Here is an 18,857-nt window from a genome sequence, read left to right on the forward strand (position 1 = left end):
CAGGAGGCTGAGGCAGGAGAATCACTTGAACCCGGGAGGTGGAGGTTGCAGAGAGCCGAGATCGCGCCACTGCACTCCAGCCTGGGCGACAGAGTGAGATTCTGTCTCCAAAAAAAAAAAAAAGCAGAATATGTTCCACAGTACCAAGCTAAGTGATGTTCATGTCTACAGAGGAAAGCTGAAATGAACCTCTGCCCTCCACAATTACTGCATTCCTGAAGAGTGCAGAAATCAATACTTGACAAATAGAAGTCTGCCTTTCAAACGGAAACAGCCTGACTTATAAATATCACTCCAGAGGCAATGTATCTGACTTGATGTTTAGTCGTCAGCTGACTCCTACCTTTCTACCTTGAAATTTCTCCATTCTGTGGCCTATCTATAAAGAAAGAGGCGAAATAGTGTATAGGAAAGTGTCCTGAACCAAACCAAAGACCTCGATTCTGATTCTGGCTGTGCTACAGACTAGCTGAGTATGTATGCCTGGATAAGTCACTTAGCCAGCCCTTGCCCAAACTCCCCATTGCATTAAAAATAGTTTTTAGGCCGGGCATGGTGGCTCACGCCTGTAATCCCGGCACTTTGGGAGGGCGGAGGCAGAAGGATTTCGTGAGGTCAGGAGTTTGAGACCAGCCTGGCCAACATAGTGAAACGCTGTCTCTACTAAAAATACAAAAATTAGCTGGCAGTAGTGGCACCTGCCTGTAATCCAGCTACTCTGGAGGCTGAGGCAGGGGAATAGCTTGGGCCTGGGAGGTGGAGGTTGTGGTGAACTGAGATCGCGCCATTGCACTCCAGTCTGGGCAACAGAGTGAGACCCTGTCTGAAAAAAACCCAAAAGGAATTGTTTTAAAATTTTTACCGTTCTGAAAGCACATTGACATCCTTTGCATTTTTTTCTAATTATTTCACTTTGATTTGTAAATTCTCAACTAGATTGAAGGGCTGTATGGGTTACAATTCCTCTGCATCCTCCACAATAAACTTGGTGGGAATTTCAGACTTTTTTTTTTTTTTTTTTTTTTTGAGACAGAGTCTCGCTCTGTAACCCAGGCTGGAGTGCAGTGGCATGATCTCGGCTCACTGCAACCTCCGCCTCCCAGGTTCAAGCGATCCTCCTGCCTCGGCCTCCCAAGTAGCTGGGATTACAGGCGCCCACCACCACGCCCAGCTAATTTTTGTATTTTTAGTAGAGACGGGGTTTCACCATGTTGGCCAGGCTGGCCTTGGACTCCTGGCCTTAAGCGATCCGCCCGCCTCGGCCTCCCAAAGGGCTGCGATTCCAGGCGTGAGCTACCGCCCCCCGCCAAGGGCTTGATTCTTTCTGCTCCCGTGTGAACTCTACTGGTTGTCTTTTTTCCTGCTTTATCCCTCGTACTCGGTAGACAGTGGGCACTCAATAAAGGATGGTTAAATGAATGAATGCATGAACAAATGACCGTCCTGGAGCTAGTACTGCATTGCACGTATACATTGACGACAACAGACATCGTACAATGAGCAATGTTGGCAAATTTATTAAAAGCTTCCAGACTTCGGTCTCTCGCAGGGCTACGCCGGGAGCCTATCACACGCTGAGGTCTGTCGGGGGCCCCAGGAACAGCCTCGGAAACAGCCACGGAAACGTGGGAGGCGGGGCCTCCCCGACCACACCCCTTGTATTCAAAGCCTTTCCGCTTGTGGGCCCGCCTCCTCGGCGCAGTGTGCCACTCTAATTGGCCACCTTACCAATCCATTTGAGTACCTCGGCGCCGATTGGATCAACTGCTGAAGTCGGGTTGCGCACTTTCCGGCGCTGGGAACGCGGAGCGGACGCACACTGGCCGCCATTGCGCTGCGGAGAAAGCGGCCTCCTGTGTGAGGGGTTGTGGGGTCCGTGGCAGGCGTTTAAGGCCGGGCTGCGGGAGGCGTGGTCGGGTCGGGCTGAGTGACCAAAGGGGTTAGGCCGGGCGGGGCTGGATGCACTCAGTGTCGCGGGATTGCAGGCCGGGGTCCCCGGACGCCTTTCTGCTGCGCTTCTTGTGGGCCCGGGCCTGTGGTTAGTGAATTTTTCTGTCCCGCCACTGTCCAGATTCTCCGGGTATGGCCGGAGTGTTTCCTTACCGAGGGCCGGGTAACCCGGTGCCCGGCCCTCTAGCCCCGCTACCGGACTACATGTCGGAGGAGAAGCTGCAGGAGAAAGGTGAGTCGAGTGTGGAGCGGCGCGCGGGCCGGAGGCGGGGCGGGTGTTCGCGCGCGCAGGTGGCTGGGGACCCTCCCCGTTTGGGCAGCTCCCGAGGTGACTGCTCCCTTGTTAGCCCCATTTAACTTTTTATCAAGTCATTTTAAGCGCGTGTTATCTGCAAGCGCTGATCCAGTAGTGATGGAGACAAAATTCCTGTCCTTACGGGGTTTAAATAACAGCGGGAGAGATAGACAGTAACAAAACCTTGAGGATCTGTAATAAAAATGTCAGGCCAGGCGCAGTGGCTCACACCTGTGATCCCAGCACTTTGGGACACCCAGGCGGGCGGATCACCTGAGGTCAGGAGTTCGAGACCAGCCTGGCCAACATGGTGAAACCCCATCTCTACTAAAAAGACAAAAATTAGTCGTGTGTGGTGGCGCGTGTCTATAATCCCAGCTACTGGGGAGGCTGAGGCAGGAGAATGGCTTGAACCCGGGAGGCGGAGGTTGTAGTGAGCCGAGATCGCTCCATTGCCCTCCAACCTGGGTAACAGAGCGAAACAACGTCTCAAAAAAAAACAAAAACAAAAACAAAAACTCAGATAGTAATAAATGTGATGAAGGAAAAAATATAGTAAAGTGGTAAGGGAATTGGCAAGGAGTGCTTCTTCCTGCTGGATGCCTGCTCCTCTGTCACACTCACTGACAGGAGCTTACACTAGGGCAAGAGGTGAAGAGGATTAGGCTGAGGGTGTGCAGGCCTTTAAACTGAGGTGCCTTTGTAGCCCGAAAATGGCAGCAATTGCAGGCGAAGCGCTATGCAGAAAAGCGGAAGTTTGGGTTTGTGGATGCCCAGAAGGAAGACATGCCCCCGGAACATGTCAGGAAGATCATTCGAGACCATGGAGACATGACCAACAGAAAGTTCCGCCATGACAAAAGGGTTTACTTGGGGTAAGGAACATCCTGAAATAACTTCATTTGGAATTTGGTTCTTTTCCCTTTTCCCTGTCCCACAGTCTTGGATAGATGCTCTGTCATTTTGGAACAGGACGCTGCTTTGACAGCTCATCTTGGTGGATATAAGAGAAAGGAGAAAACCAGTAGGAGTCTCTGATAATTTCTACATCTTCCACTTATGCAGTCTGTTTCTCTTCTGTTCCTGATCTGGGACTGGGACTTTAATTTGTCCTGTTGATGCTATTATAAGATATCCCTGTCGTTGAGCTGGTTGAAGCCCAGAGTGGGATACTGTGCATAGTGGCAGCCTGTCACTCCTCAGGGACCTGAATTCTGTGTTTAGGGTGTTTAATTTCAGAGGTATCCCTACTGCTGTTTTTCTGTGGCTGTAAACTGGGTGGGTACAGGTACAGATGTCTTAGCAGATTCCTGCTCTATTTGGACACAAAAACGTTTGCCGTGTAATGAACTGGAAGTTTTGTTTATTTCAAAAAGTAGTTTGAGAACTGTGCTGGCTGCTTGGGGTATAGTAGCGAGCAGAGGGTAACAATCTCCACCTTTCTGCAGTGTGCAGTCTAGTGGCATGACAGACATGAGACAACTGGTGATAGTGAAGTATGGTGAATACTTTATTATGATTTATGAGAAGATACTGAGGAAATAGGATGTGAGACAGCCGCAAAGCTGTCTCCAGAGGGACAGCTGTTGATTTAGAGGAGCTGATACCAGCATTGTGGGACTATGACATTTAAGAAGAGTGCTGCAAGATGAAGTTGGAGAGGGAGAGGCAGGGTTTCTGGTTAGGAAGGGCCTATGGGCTAAGTCTGGGAGTTTGGATTGTAAGGTAGGATTTACTGTGGAACATGAACGTGTGGCTTCTCTGCATGGGACAGGCAGCAGAACACCTCATCATTTCTAATAGCCTTCTCTTTTTCTAATGTGCCAGTGCCCTAAAGTACATGCCCCACGCGGTCCTCAAACTCCTGGAGAACATGCCTATGCCTTGGGAGCAGATTCGGGATGTGCCTGTGCTGTACCACATCACTGGAGCCATTTCCTTCGTCAATGAGATTCCCTGGGTTATTGAACCTGTCTACATCTCCCAGTGGGGGTGAGAAAGGCTGAAATATGGTGGGCAGTGGTGGTGGTGGTTGGGGGCAGTGGGTAGAAATGATTGTGTGATGTTCTTGCCTTCCAGGTCAATGTGGATTATGATGCGCCGCGAAAAAAGAGATAGGAGGCATTTCAAGAGGATGCGTTTTCCCCCTTTTGATGATGAGGAGCCGCCCTTGGACTATGCTGACAACATCCTAGATGTTGAGCCACTGGAGGCCATTCAGCTAGAGCTGGACCCTGAAGAGGACGCCCCTGTGTTGGACTGGTTCTATGACCACCAGCCATTGAGGGACAGCAGGAAGTGAGTGATAGATGGAGATGCTACTCCTGGGAGGGTTCCGGAAACCCAGAGGGAGTCCTGGGAGATCAGTAGGTGATATGGTTTGTCTAGCTGCTTACTTGAGGTGGGCCTTTCATTTTCTACCCTAGGTATGTAAATGGCTCCACTTACCAGCGCTGGCAGTTCACACTACCTATGATGTCGACTCTCTACCGCCTGGCTAATCAGCTCCTGACAGACTTGGTGGATGACAACTACTTCTACCTGTTTGATTTGAAGGCCTTCTTTACATCCAAGGCACTCAATATGGCCATTCCTGGAGGCCCCAAATTTGAACCTCTTGTTCGAGACATCAACCTACAGTGAGTTGGAGAGATTAGGAATTTTAGACGTTTTGAGTTGGATAAAATGTAATCTTGATCCTTAAAGTCCTGATATAACTTCCAAATTAGTCTGCGCCAGGTGCAGTGGCTCACTCTGTAATCCCAGCACATTGGGAAGCTGAGGCGGGAGGATTGCTTGAGCCCAAAAGTTTGAGCCCAGCCTGGGCAACATGGCAGAACCCTATCTTTACCAAAATTTTGCTGGGCGTTGTGGCACTCGCAGCTTCCTGTAGTCTCAGTTACTTGGGAGGCTGAGCTGTGGGAGGATTGTCTGAGCCGAGGAGGTCACAGCTGCAGTGAACCATGATCATGCCATTGCATTCCAGCTTGGGTGATAGAGACCCTGTCTCAAAAAAAAAAAGGTCTGCTTATTCTTGGTATTGTGCCCTAGGGATGAAGACTGGAATGAATTCAATGATATTAACAAGATTATCATCCGGCAGCCTATCCGCACTGAATACAAGATTGCTTTTCCTTACCTGTACAACAATCTTCCACACCATGTCCACCTCACCTGGTAAGAGACCTGGAACACAACAGTTGGAAAGGAGAAGGCTGGTGTTTAGGTTGGGCCAGGGCAGGAATACTTTGGCTGACTCTTCCTTTCGTTTTAGGTACCATACTCCCAACGTTGTATTCATCAAAACTGAGGATCCTGATTTGCCAGCTTTCTACTTTGACCCTTTGATCAACCCAATCTCCCACAGGCACTCGGTCAAGGTGAGGAAGGGAAGGGACACTTTCCCTCAGCAGTTCTAGGAGAAATGCCTGAGGTTGGCTGAAACGTTACTGAACACTCAAGTGGAGGGAGACGTGTTTTCCGTCTTGCTAAGTATTCCCCTTGAGCTATAAGCGAATTTGAGAATTTAACATTTGCCTTAAAACATGTCGTTGGTATAATCCTGGTTTCTGTGATTATCTTTCTGGACTTTATGGTTCTCCTGTTGGGTGCTCTAGATAATCTGTCCTGGTCTGTCTCTATTATATTGGTTTATTTTAGTCTTTATGTTGAGATATAGTTAACATACCATACAAGTTACCCATTTAAAGTGTGTAATTTGGTGGTTTTTAGCTTGTTCTTAGAGTTGTCCCAACTGTCATGACATGCAATTTGAGAATATTTTCATTACTTGAGAAAGAAACCCTTAGCAGTTACTCTCCATTTCTCCCCAACTTTCTTACGCAACCACTAATCTACTTTCTGTCTGTAGATTCGCCTGTTCTACACATTTCATATGATAGAATGAAACAGAATCATACACTATGTAGTCTTCAGTGACTGGCTTCCTAAGCTCACCATAATGTTTTCGATGTTCATTTGTGTTCCGTTGTGTCCAAGCCCAGTGTTTGGAGCTTGGGTGGGAGGTGATTGCAGTGTTGGCTGCTGTGGTATTGGGGCTCTGATGGGAGGCTTTCTGTTGGTGAGCCAGTTGAGGTGTGAGAAGTGACACCTGCTTTCCTGGTGGCCCTGTCTTGTTCTTTGCTCCCTTGGTTTCCTTTGCGCTGGCACTTCAGGGCTGCTTCTGTCAGAGACAGCCCAGTTTCCATGGCAGATACAGGCTTTGTACTTGGCCCCAGATAATTTCCCTCTTAAGTCTGTGCCTAGTTCAGCAGGAACTAAACCCTTAGAGGGATTCCTTTTTCAGAGCCAGGAACCGTTGCCGGATGATGATGAGGAATTTGAGCTCCCGGAGTTTGTGGAGCCCTTCCTGAAGGACACACCCCTCTACACAGACAATACAGCCAATGGCATTGCCCTGCTCTGGGCCCCACGGCCCTTCAACCTGCGCTCTGGTCGCACCCGTCGGGCCCTGGACATACCGCTTGTCAAGAACTGGTAAGGTTTCTCCCTGGGGCGGGGGAACAATAGTGGATATACAGGAGAAAAGACTCCAACTAGGTGGGCGTGTAGCCTTTCTTAAAAATTCTTGTTTTCATAAAAGTGGCAGACAACCCAAGGCTTGCATTCTTTAGCAGAGTGGCTGGAAGAAGCGATGGCTGAACTCTGGTGGGCTTATTTTCCCAGGTATCGGGAGCACTGTCCTGCCGGGCAGCCTGTGAAAGTGAGGGTCTCCTACCAGAAGCTGCTTAAGTACTACGTGCTGAATGCCCTGAAGCACCGGCCTCCGAAGGCTCAGAAGAAGAGGTGAGGCGCCCCGGGGCCCTGTGCAGACTTTGGTTCCAGAGAGATCAGTAGGCTGACTCTCACTCTCCGTGTTCCCACCTCAGGTATCTGTTCCGCTCCTTCAAAGCCACCAAATTCTTTCAGTCCACAAAGCTGGACTGGGTGGAGGTTGGGCTCCAGGTTTGCCGCCAGGGCTATAACATGCTCAACCTCCTCATTCACCGCAAAAACCTCAACTACCTGCACCTGGACTACAACTTCAACCTCAAGCCCGTGAAGACGCTCACCACCAAGGTGCGGCACTGGTCCCGAGGGCCTCCGGGGTGTCAGGGCGGACAGCTGGTTTTCCTCTGGCTGCTGACGAAGGCAGACATCCAGTTGGGTCCGTTGCTCATTCGTGTTCTTTCTGTTTTTGTTTTTTTTTTTTTGCATCTTCTCCAGGAAAGAAAGAAATCGCGTTTTGGGAATGCTTTCCACCTGTGTCGGGAAGTTCTGCGTTTGACTAAGCTGGTGGTGGATAGTCACGTGCAGTATCGGCTGGGCAATGTGGATGCCTTCCAGGTGAGGTTAGGTATTCCCAACCCCGGCCTGGGTGAGGAGGCTGGAGGAAGCCTGTGCCGACCGTGGAGCTGGTTTAAGCTCCAGGTCTAACAGGGCAATTGTCTTGCAGCTGGCGGATGGATTGCAGTATATATTTGCCCATGTTGGGCAGTTGACGGGCATGTATCGATACAAATACAAGCTGATGAGACAGATTCGCATGTGCAAGGACCTGAAGCATCTCATCTATTATCGTTTCAACACGGTGAGACCCTGACTCTACTGACTGACTTTCATTGACAGAGTCTTACTCTTGTCGCTCAGGCTGGAGTGCAATGGCACGATCTCAGCTCACTGCAGCCTCTGCCTCGTGGGTTCAAGCAATTCTCCTGCCTCAGCCTCCCAAGCAGCTGGGATTACAGGTGCCCGCCACCTAATCTAGCTTTTTTTTTTTTTTTAAAATTTTTATTTATCTATTTTTTTTTTTGAGACTGTCTTGCTCTATTGCCCCGGGGGAATGCGATGGCACAATCTCGGCTCACCACAATCTCCGCCTCCCGGTTCAAGCGATCTCCTGCTTCAGCCTCCCGAATAGCTGGGACTACAGGCGCCCGCCACCTCGCCCGGCTAAGTTTTTGTATTTTTTAGTAGAGACGGGGTTTCACCGTGTCAGCCAGGATGGTCTCAATCTCCTGACCTCGTGATCCGCCCGTCTCGGCCTCCCAAAGTGCTGGGATTACAGGCTTGAGCCACCGCGCCCGGCCCTTTTTTTTTTTTTTAATTTTTATTTATCTATTTTTTTTTTTTTTGAGACTGTCTTGCTCTATTGCCCCGGGGGAATGCAATGGCACGATCTCGGCTCACCACAATCTCCGCCTCCCGGTTCAAGCGATTCTCCTGCTTCAGCCTCCCGAGTAGCTGGGACTACGGGCGCGCACCACCATGCTTGGCTAATTTTTGAATTTTTAGTAGAGGTGGGGTTTCACTATGTTAGCCAGGCTGGTCTTGAACTCTTGACCTCAGGTGATCCACCCTCCTTGGTCTCCCAAAGTGCTGGGATTACCAGCGTGAGCCACTGTACCCAGCCTCACTGGACTTACTTTCTCACATCTTTTTTCATTTATACATGTAGACAGGGCTCTTTCCAGGGACCTATTTGGAGACCAGCCATGAGTGTATCCTTACTGCCCGTTTAAATTCACATGGGCAATCTTAGTTCCTGGTTTTTGCCTTAAGGTTTCTCATTTACCCTTTTGTTTTAGATGTTGTTTAGATGTTGAGGACCCAGAGTTGTTTTTCTCTTTTTTTTTTTTTTCTTTTTTTTTTTGAGACGGAGTCTCGCTCTGTCACCCAGGCTGGAGTGCAGTGGCCGGATCTCAGCTCACTGCAAGCTCCGCCTCCCGGGTTCACGCCATTCTCCTGCCTCAGCCTCCCGAGTAGCTGGGACTACAGGCGCCCGCCACCTCGCCCGGCTAAGTTTTTGTATTTTTAGTAGAGACGGGGTTTCACTGTGTTAGCCAGGATGGTCTCGATCTCCTGACCTCGTGATCCGCCCGTCTCGGCCTCCCAAAGTGCTGGGATTACAGGCTTGAGCCACCGCGCCCGGCTGTTTTTTTCTTTTTACTCCTCTACTGCCATCCATATATTCATCTCTATGTATATTATACATATATGCCACACCTCTGCCCAGGTTTCTGTTGCTGTTTAAATGCATTGCTAACTTGTGTTCTTAACTTCTGCTTGGGATTATAGGGCCCTGTAGGGAAGGGTCCTGGCTGTGGCTTCTGGGCTGCCGGTTGGCGAGTCTGGCTGTTTTTCATGCGTGGCATTACCCCTTTGTTGGAGCGATGGCTGGGCAACCTCCTGGCCCGGCAGTTTGAAGGTGAGTGGTTTTCTCTGTGTCCAACTTCTCCTGTTACTGCTTCAAAGCTACCTCTCGTTGTTTGAGTCTGTTCCCTGCTCTTGTATGAGCACCCCTTCCTACTGGATTGCCTTTAGGTTCAGTTCTCAAAATGAGTCTGACCTACTTTTCTATTTCTTGGGCTTCCTTCTGGGGCCTCAAGAGGCAATCATGCACTTGCAGGAGTGGACATTCTTCAGAAGCATAGTTGTGAATGTTTAAGGTAGCTCATCTTTTTGCATATGCTGGGCACATGGACGCTTTGTTAATACCTAATTTTATTGTGACCATAATGAGTGAGGGGCATGAAGGTAGAGACCGTTACTGAAAATAAGGAATCATGCTTGTAATCCCCTTGGGATACTCTACTTCTAGGTCGACACTCAAAGGGGGTGGCAAAGACAGTAACAAAACAGCGAGTGGAGTCACATTTCGACCTTGAGCTGCGGGCAGCTGTGATGCATGATATTCTGGACATGATGCCTGAGGGGATCAAACAGAACAAGGCTCGGACAATCCTGCAGCACCTCAGTGAAGCCTGGCGCTGCTGGAAAGCCAACATTCCCTGGAAGGTGGGTGTGTCTCCATTTCCTTGGAGGGGTAAACATCGTCTTTAGGTTAGGATCACCACTTTGGGACTCATGAGGGGCTATCTGGCTCCCATCTTTTTTCTTTTCTCTTTTAGAGAGGTGCTTGCTGTGTTGCTTAGGCTGGCCTCAAGCTCCTGAGCTCGAGCAGTCCTCCTCAGCCTCCTGAGTAGCCGGGACTACAGGTGTGCACCACAGCACCTGCTTTATCCCGGCTTGATTGTGCTTTTTGGACTTTTAGGTCCCTGGACTGCCAACGCCCATAGAGAATATGATCCTTCGATATGTGAAGGCCAAGGCTGACTGGTGGACCAACACTGCCCACTACAACCGAGAACGGATCCGCCGAGGGGCCACTGTGGACAAGACTGTGTGTAAAAAGAACCTGGGCCGCCTCACCCGGCTGTATCTGAAGGCAGAACAGGAGCGGCAGCACAACTACCTGAAGGTTGGGCAGAGTAGGCTGGGCTGGCTCTGAGTGGTCGGGGAGTGGGCATGAGGGAGGACTGCAGAGTTGTGACTGAACCTTGTTCTGGGGGGATCGGGCTATAGCGGGAGGCTAATTTCATGTCCACCTTGCAGGACGGGCCTTACATCACGGCGGAGGAAGCAGTGGCAGTATATACCACCACAGTGCATTGGTTGGAAAGCCGCAGGTTCTCACCCATCCCATTCCCCCCACTCTCCTATAAGCATGACACCAAGTTGCTCATCTTGGCATTGGAGCGGCTCAAGGAAGCTTATAGGTGAGTATTAGGGTAGATAGATTCCTGCTGGGAAGGTGACAGCAGGGAATAGCATCACCCTCAGAGTCCAAAGAAAGAAGGTGTAGCCCCAGTCTCTTCTGGTTTTACTTCCTCCTGGTTTTCCCATTCACCATTCCCATTGCCTTATCAGTGTGAAGTCTCGGTTGAACCAGTCTCAGAGGGAGGAGCTGGGTCTGATCGAGCAGGCCTACGATAACCCCCACGAGGCGCTGTCCCGCATCAAGCGTCACCTCCTCACACAGAGAGCCTTCAAAGAGGTGAGTGAGAGCCTCCCAAGTTTTCTTTTTGGTTCTGCCTTTCATTCTTGGTAGACCCAAAGGTAGCAGGTTGCCTCAGGTGATTGGTGTGAACCAGCCTCCTTGTACCACAGGTGGGCATTGAGTTCATGGATCTCTATAGCCACCTGGTTCCAGTATACGACGTAGAGCCACTGGAGAAGATAACTGATGCCTACCTGGACCAATATCTGTGGTATGAAGCCGACAAGCGCCGCCTGTTCCCACCCTGGATTAAGCCTGCTGACACAGAACCACCTCCGCTGCTTGTTTACAAGTGGTGCCAAGGTAGAACTTTCCTGAGATTGCCCTGTGAGGAATGGGGGATGAATTTAGTTCTATGTCAAAATTCTCATCTGGGCAGCATGATTGGTTTACTCTCGTGATGCATGGTAGTAAAAGGAAGTAGTGTTCCTGTTAAACTGAGGAAAGCCCATAGTCAAAGCAATCCGGATGATTACGTGGAATGGTAGTGGGATTGGTTGTGGAAGGTGATGATAGTTACTGTGGGGCTAGTCCTGAAAGAGGATTTCTAACCTGCTGGAGACCTGCCTTGCTACTCCTCAGGCATCAATAACCTGCAGGACGTGTGGGAGACAAGTGAAGGCGAGTGCAATGTCATGCTGGAGTCCCGCTTTGAGAAGATGTATGAGAAGATCGACTTGACCCTGCTCAATAGGCTGCTGCGCCTCATCGTGGACCACAACATAGCTGACTACATGACAGCCAAGAACAATGTCGTCATCAACTATAAGGTATGTCTCAGCCACAGTAGCACGAAGTTGTGTGTGGAATGGTTGTCTGGCCCACTGACTCAAAATTTGCTGCGGGGGAGGCCGAGTGCAATGGCTCACGCCTGTAATCCCAGCACTTTGGGAGGCTAAGGCGGTTGGATCACAAGGTCAGAAGTTGGAGACCAGTCTGGCCAACATGGTGAAACCCTGTTTCTACTTTAAAAAATACAAAAATTAGTTGGGTGTGGTGGGCGCCTGTAATCCCAGCTACTCGGGAGACTGAGGCGGGAGAATCACTTGAACCCAGGAGGCGGAGGTTGCAGTGAGCTGAGATTGCGCCACTGCACTCCAGCCTGAGGGATGAGCATAACTCCTCCTTGGAGGGGAGCCGGGGGAATAGAATTTGCCGAGGGGAGAACAAAAGAGGTTGACCCTGGAGAATCCTGGGACATGGCTCAGGTTGTTAAGAATTGTCGTTCTTTCTAGGACATGAACCATACGAATTCATACGGGATTATCAGAGGCCTGCAGTTTGCCTCGTTCATCGTGCAGTATTATGGCCTGGTGATGGATTTGCTTGTATTGGGATTGCACCGGGCCAGTGAGATGGCTGGGCCCCCTCAGATGCCAAATGACTTTCTCAGTTTTCAGGACATAGCCACTGAGGCTGCCCACCCCATCCGTCTCTTCTGCAGATACATTGATCGCATCCATATTTTTTTCAGGTGAGGGCTTGCCTGGATTCCTAGCCTTGCAGGGTACTGAGGCATACGCTTTGCCTCTGAAATCGGCTATTGTAGCTGAGTTGACTTAACTGCTGTTGGGGCTTTAAAATGGAATGAAGCCCGGGGAGGGTGGGGGTAGGATGGGGTGGGGTCTCCGTCTGTGGAGGTGGAGGACCCGTGGGGTCCCAGATCTCAAGTGTATTGGGGCCTCAGCAGTGTACTTGGTCTGGTGTAGGTTCACAGCAGATGAAGCTCGGGACCTGATTCAACGTTACCTGACAGAGCACCCTGACCCCAACAATGAAAACATCGTTGGCTATAATAACAAGAAGTGCTGGCCCCGAGATGCCCGCATGCGCCTCATGAAACATGATGTTAACTTGTGAGTCTAGGTTGGGGCTGTGTGAACTGGAAGGACATAGGCTAAGGGCCCAGAGAGGGCATACCTGAGGCTGTGTCCTGGGTGGGAGACGTGTGGCTGTGGCAGGATATCATCAGTTGGCCTTTGAAGGGAAGTTCCTTCCAAGAAACTGATGTGACCATGTGGTTCTCTGTGGGCAGAGGCCGGGCAGTATTCTGGGACATCAAGAACCGCTTGCCACGGTCAGTGACTACAGTTCAGTGGGAGAACAGCTTCGTGTCTGTGTACAGTAAGGACAACCCCAACCTGCTATTCAACATGTGTGGCTTCGAGTGCCGCATCCTGCCTAAGTGTCGCACCAGCTATGAGGAGTTCACCCACAAGGACGGGGTCTGGAACCTGCAGAATGAGGTACAGCCTGGGAGGGGCTGGGAGTGACATGAGCGCGCCTGCACTTGCTGGGTGAGTGGGAGCCAGGAACACGGGCATCCCTTGTCCTTGTCAGTCACCGGAGCCTTGTTGAGTGGAAAGGCTTAGTGGTGAACACAGTTGGCTCTTGCTTCTATGGGAGTTCCTCAGACAAAGTAACCTTGACTTTGTGGTTTAGGTTACTAAGGAGCGCACAGCTCAGTGTTTCCTGCGTGTGGATGATGAGTCAATGCAGCGCTTCCACAACCGTGTGCGTCAAATTCTCATGGCCTCTGGCTCCACCACCTTCACCAAGGTACAAGGCCGTCATCCCCAGCTTCCCTCTTGTCCTCTGCTGTCCTCTGCTCATCTCACGTCCCTTTCACTTCCCCTGATGGCTTCTCCTTCCTTCTCCACTTTGCTTAGTGTGCCAGTTTCCATGCTCTGTGCAGTAGCGGCTTACAGTGTCAGGTCACTTTATAGTTATTTTCTGAGAATTCCTTGTAGGAATTCTGCAGTCTCCTTCTTACGGAGTTGTGATGATTCTAAATTAAGGCAACAGTAAAAGTTGGATTTATTATTTTGAACAGAAAAGCATTATTTTTGCACTTTCTTAGGGGCTTGTTTAAATTATGTTAACCAGTGGCATAGAGAACCTGTGAAAAAGCAGCTCTCGTAGGCATCTCAGAGTTTGTTTCTCCTTCACTTACCTTTAGAGGCCCAGCTGAAGGCAACTGGAATTGAGAAAGAAAAATCTGAGGAATTTCGAACTATGTATATTGAAGTTTTCACAGGATTTAAAAAGTTACCTTGGCCAGGCACAGTGGCTCACGCCTGTGATCCCAGCACTTTGGGAGGCCGAGGCTGGTGGATCACCTGAGGTCAAGAGTTTGAGACCAGCCTGGCTGACGTGAAAATACAAAAATTAGCTCTGCTAAAAATACAAAAATTAGCCTGACCTGGTGGCAGGTACCTGCAGTCCCAGCTACTTAGGAGGCTGAGGCAGGAGAATCGCTTGAATCCAGGAGGCGGAGGTTGCTGTGAGCGGAGATCTTACCATTGCACTCCAGCCTGGGCAACAGAGCAAGAACTCTATCTCCAAAAAAAAAAAAAAAGTTACCTCACTCTGGTTTCCATTAGAGTAACTGTTAACTATAACATTTTTCTTGCATTCGAACGTTCACATCTCAAAATGTGTAGCATTTACATGCGCAGAACGTTTTCTGTTTTTTAGTAAGTCTTCTGTTAAGGATACGTTCTATTATGTTTTAGAACTATTGCATTACGGTTGAGTTTCCTTTATCCAAAATTCTTAGGACCAGAAATGTTTTGGATTTCAGGTTTGTTTTTTTTTTAATATTTTCATTATTATTATTACTAACAGGTCACTTAGGCTGAAGTGCAGTGGCGCTATCATAGCTCACTGCAGCTCACTGCAGCTCAAGTGATTGTCACACCTCAGCTTCCCGAGTATCTGGGACCACAGGTGCATACTCCACCATGCCTGGCTAATTTAAAATTTTTTTTTTTTTTTTTTTGAGACGGAGTCTTGCTCTGTCACCTAGGCTGGAGTGCAGTGGTGCGATCTCGGCTCACTGCAAGCTCTGCCTCCCAGGTTCACGCCGTTCTCCTGCCTCAGCCTCCCGAGTAGCTGGGACTACAGGTGCCTTACACCACGCCCAGCTAATTTTTTGTATTTTTTTTAGTAGAGATGGGGTTTCACCTTGTTAGCCAGGATAGTCTCTGTCTGCTGACCTTGTGATCCGCCCGCCTCAGCCTCCCAAAGTACTGGGATTACAGGCGTGAGCCACCGTGCCCGGCCTGATTTTTAAAGTTTTTGTAGAGCTGGGAGTTCACTCTCTTGTCCAGGCTGGTCTCAAACTCCTTGGGTTCAAGCAGTCCTCCTGCCTTAGCCTCTCATAGTGCTGGCTTATAGGTGTGAGCCGCCGTGCTCAGCCTCGAAATATTTTCATTATACTTACAGATTCAGCGTCCCTAATCCAAAATCTGAAATGCACCAATGAGCATTTTCCTTGAGCATCATGTTGGTGCTCAGAATGTTGGGAGTCAAAAAGTTTCAGCTTTTTGAGCATTTGGGTTTTAGATTAACCTGTGTCTGGGAATCTGTGAGAGCACCAGAGTTAATGATTGCTCTAGCCCGGCTTGGAGGTGGAGGAGGAAAGGATTCCTGAAAGAAGTAGCATGTGATGAGGCAGGTGAGGGAGGGCGTTCCTTTAGCCAGAAGTGTGGGGATGTAACTAGCTTGGTGTACGTGGCACTATGGAAAGTTCAAGGTTTGTTGGAGTAAACTGTGGAATTGGGAATGTTAAGAGATGAGGCTGGATAAATAGTGGAGAGCCATATCATAGAGGGCATTGCACACCTTAGGAAGAATTATGTAAGGGTCTTAAACACAGAGTGACTTTGTCAGATTTGTTTTCCTTTTTTTTTTTTTTTTTTAACTTCCCACATTACAGATGTAGACTTTGTCCGATTTCTGTGTTAGATGATTCACTCTTGCAGCTGTGAGAAAGATGGACCTGAAAGGATAGGATGAGTGACCAGGTTTGGGGACCACTGAAGAAGTCCAGATAAAAATGATGAGAGCGGCCGGGCGCCATGGTCATGCCTGTAATCCCAGCACTTTGGGAGGCCCAGGTGGGCGGATCACCTGAGGTCAGGAGATTGAGACCATCCTGGCTAACACGGTGAAACCCCGTCTCTACTAAAAAATACGAAAAATTAGCTGGGCGTGGTGGCGAGCACCTATAGTCCCAGCTCCTCAGGAGGCTGAGGCAGGAGAATGGTGTGAACCCGGGAGGCGGAGCTTACAGTGAGCCGAGATCACGCCACTGCACTCCAGCCTGGGTGACACAGCAAGACTCCGTCTCAAAAAAAAAAAAAAGATGAGAGCAGGCTGGGTGCAGGAGCTCACGCCTGTAATCCCAGCACTTTGGGAGGTCCAGGCGGTTGGATCACCTGAGGTCAGGAGTTCGAGACCAGCCTGACCAACATGGGGAAACCCCGTCTCCACTTAAAATATGAAAATTAGCCGGGCGTTGTGGCGCGTGCCTGTAATCCCAGCTACACAGGAGGCTGAGGCAGGAGAATCGCTTCAACCCAGGAGACAGAGGTTGCAGTGAGCTGAGATCCTACCACTGCACTCCAGCCTGACAATGGGGTGAGACTCTGTCTCCAGAAAACTATATAAATCAGTAAAAATGATGAGAACAGTGAAAGTAGAGGTAGGAAGAGGGGAACAGGTTTGATAAGAAGTTAGCAGGTAAAATCAGCAGAACTTTGTGGTCATGAGATGCTGAAAGAAAAGTCAAAAATGATGTGCAGATGTTGGCATGGGTGACTAGGTGGATGTTAGTGCCACCAACTGGAAGACTACATGAACAAGAGCAGGTTTAGGACGGAAGATAGAAAAATCTAGTTGAGGATATATAAAGTTGGAAGTTCTGAGAACATTCAGATGGAGGTGTCCAGCAGGTGTTTGTTTATACCATATTTCTTCAGTTCCAAGATACGTATTTAAGTACATGTATACACGTATGTGTAGATTCCCCCTGCTCCCTTAGTGGTGCCTCTTTAATTGATGATCTGTGAGATTTGATTTAAAAAGTATGAGTTTGACATTCCAGAGAGAAATGAAACTAGAAAGGGAAGAGCAGTCAGGGATAACTTAGGGGTTCCGAGGTGAGTAGCAATCTGAAGAAGCATGGAGGATAGGTCTGGATCAAAGATGTAGATTTAGGAGTCTATCAGCAAAAGGTTGAAAGCTCAAGAATGAGTGACATCACCCAGGGACAGTGTAGAGTGAGAAGAGGAGAGGGACAGATTTGGAACTGTGGGGAATACCGAGATTAAGTGTGGCCAGAACCTGTGGGAGAGTGCTGGGTCTTGGAACCAAGGCCTTCAGGAACATGTGTCCAGAAGTGGGGTGGATGCTTAGCAGTGTCAGTTGCCTAAGAGCATTGGGTTAGATAAGGACTGAAAAGTAGCCATTGGATTTGGCAGTTAGATAAGAACTGAAAAGTAGCCGTTGGATTTGGCAGTTGGGACGTCATTGGTGACCTTAGCAGGAGCTGTTACAGAAATAGTAGGGATGGAAGCCAGATGGCAGTGGGTGAGGCTTCATGGAAAGTGAGTGAGTGGAGACAGCAAGGACAGTCTGTTTGCCAGTTGAAGAGAAGGAAGGACATCAGATGCCACCTAGCGGGAGCTGTAAGTCAGTGCAGGTGTTTGAATGGCAGTGACCTGAGTATGTTTTAATTAAGGAGCCCAGTAGCAATTCAGTGTACAATAGAAAAGTGTGGCAACTGGCCGGACGCAGTGGCTCCCACCTGTAATCCCAGCACTTTGGAAGGCCGAGGTGGGCGGATCACCAAGTAAGGAGTTCAAGACCAGCCTGGCCAATATGGTGAAACCCCATCTCTACTAAAAATAAAAAAAATTAGCTGGGCGTGGTGGCGGGTGCCTGTAATCTCAGCTACGTGGGAGGCTGAGGCAGGAGAATTGCTTGAACCTGAGAGGTGGAGGTTACAGTGAGCCAAGATCGTACCACTGCACTCCAGCCTCGGCAACAGAGCAAGACTCCGTCTCGAGGAAAAAAAAAAAGAAAAGTAGGTAATTGATGCGCAGAGGTGCAGAGGGTCTCACTAGGGATAGAATGAAGAGCAAGCAGAAGACAAATCCTCTGAACCTAACAGGAAAGAGGTCTGGATATAGATGAGGTTAGTGGGAAGCTGTAACAGGATTTTGAGTTTTTCAGCTTGAGTTGGGCTGGAGTGAGGAGAGAGTTGTGTGTCGTGAATTTGATGGTGTTAGGGTATGATGATTGCTGAAGAAACTCAGAGAGACTAGAAGGCGTGTTGAGAGCTCAGGTGGGTTTTGGGCAGACAGCTCTTAAGTGAGCATTTGTTTTTCCCAGAATCACTTAGTTACACAGTGACAGGGATGGAGAAGGTGGATAGATTATACTGGTGATTAAGGAATAGAGTTTTGTTAGAAGACAGTTGTGGAGTGGTAAGGGATTGGGTGCAAGGGAATCAAGAGTGCAGGACCCAGCTGGGCGCGGTGGCTCACGCCTGGAATCCCAGCACTTTGGGAGGCCGAGGCGGGTGGATCACAAGGTCAGGAGATCGAGACCGTCCTGGCTAACGTGGTGAAACTCTGTCTCTACTAAAAATACAAAAAATTACCCGGGTGTGGTGGCGGGCACCTGGGAGGCTGAGGCAGGAGAATGGCGTGATCCCGGGAAGCAGAGCTTGCAGTGAACTGAGATCACGCCACTGCACTCCAGCCTGGGCGACAGAGCGAGACTCCGTCTCAAAAAAAAAAAAAGAGTGCTGGACCTCACTGGGATCCTGGAATAGGGGAGAGAAGAGAGAGCAGAAAAGGCCATTGGCCTGGAAAGAGTTGTAGGGATCAGGGAACTATATAAGAAGTTAGAGGCTGAGGAGTGGAGGAGGGTGAGAGGGTGAGGAGTGGAGGAGGGTGAGAGGGTGAGGAGTGGAGGAGGGTG

General features: G+C 49.4%; 1 protein-coding gene across 1 annotated transcript in view; it reads left to right on the forward strand.

Moving 5' to 3' along the window:
• Nucleotides 1-1,775: 1,775 nt before the first annotated feature.
• The window catches only part of PRPF8 (pre-mRNA processing factor 8), a 50,239-nt gene continuing 33,157 nt past the window's right edge, over nt 1,776-18,857 (forward strand). Inside the window, exons 1-24 of the mRNA XM_011987274.1 lie at nt 1,776-1,872; nt 2,072-2,182; nt 2,952-3,120; nt 4,073-4,237; nt 4,325-4,543; nt 4,672-4,884; nt 5,297-5,422; nt 5,520-5,625; nt 6,552-6,742; nt 6,932-7,051; nt 7,135-7,324; nt 7,472-7,591; nt 7,701-7,835; nt 9,323-9,452; nt 9,846-10,042; nt 10,299-10,505; nt 10,640-10,803; nt 10,955-11,081; nt 11,195-11,387; nt 11,667-11,854; nt 12,320-12,558; nt 12,794-12,940; nt 13,120-13,330; nt 13,527-13,643. Of these exons, the coding sequence (XP_011842664.1) occupies nt 2,083-2,182; nt 2,952-3,120; nt 4,073-4,237; nt 4,325-4,543; nt 4,672-4,884; nt 5,297-5,422; nt 5,520-5,625; nt 6,552-6,742; nt 6,932-7,051; nt 7,135-7,324; nt 7,472-7,591; nt 7,701-7,835; nt 9,323-9,452; nt 9,846-10,042; nt 10,299-10,505; nt 10,640-10,803; nt 10,955-11,081; nt 11,195-11,387; nt 11,667-11,854; nt 12,320-12,558; nt 12,794-12,940; nt 13,120-13,330; nt 13,527-13,643 (3,774 nt within the window). The 5' untranslated portion in view covers nt 1,776-1,872; nt 2,072-2,082. The remainder of the gene's footprint in view (nt 1,873-2,071; nt 2,183-2,951; nt 3,121-4,072; nt 4,238-4,324; nt 4,544-4,671; nt 4,885-5,296; nt 5,423-5,519; nt 5,626-6,551; nt 6,743-6,931; nt 7,052-7,134; nt 7,325-7,471; nt 7,592-7,700; nt 7,836-9,322; nt 9,453-9,845; nt 10,043-10,298; nt 10,506-10,639; nt 10,804-10,954; nt 11,082-11,194; nt 11,388-11,666; nt 11,855-12,319; nt 12,559-12,793; nt 12,941-13,119; nt 13,331-13,526; nt 13,644-18,857) is intronic.

The sequence above is a fragment of the Mandrillus leucophaeus genome, unplaced genomic scaffold, assembly GCF_000951045.1.
Source record: "Mandrillus leucophaeus isolate KB7577 unplaced genomic scaffold, Mleu.le_1.0 Scaffold306, whole genome shotgun sequence".
Classification (NCBI taxonomy): Eukaryota; Metazoa; Chordata; class Mammalia; order Primates; family Cercopithecidae; genus Mandrillus; species Mandrillus leucophaeus.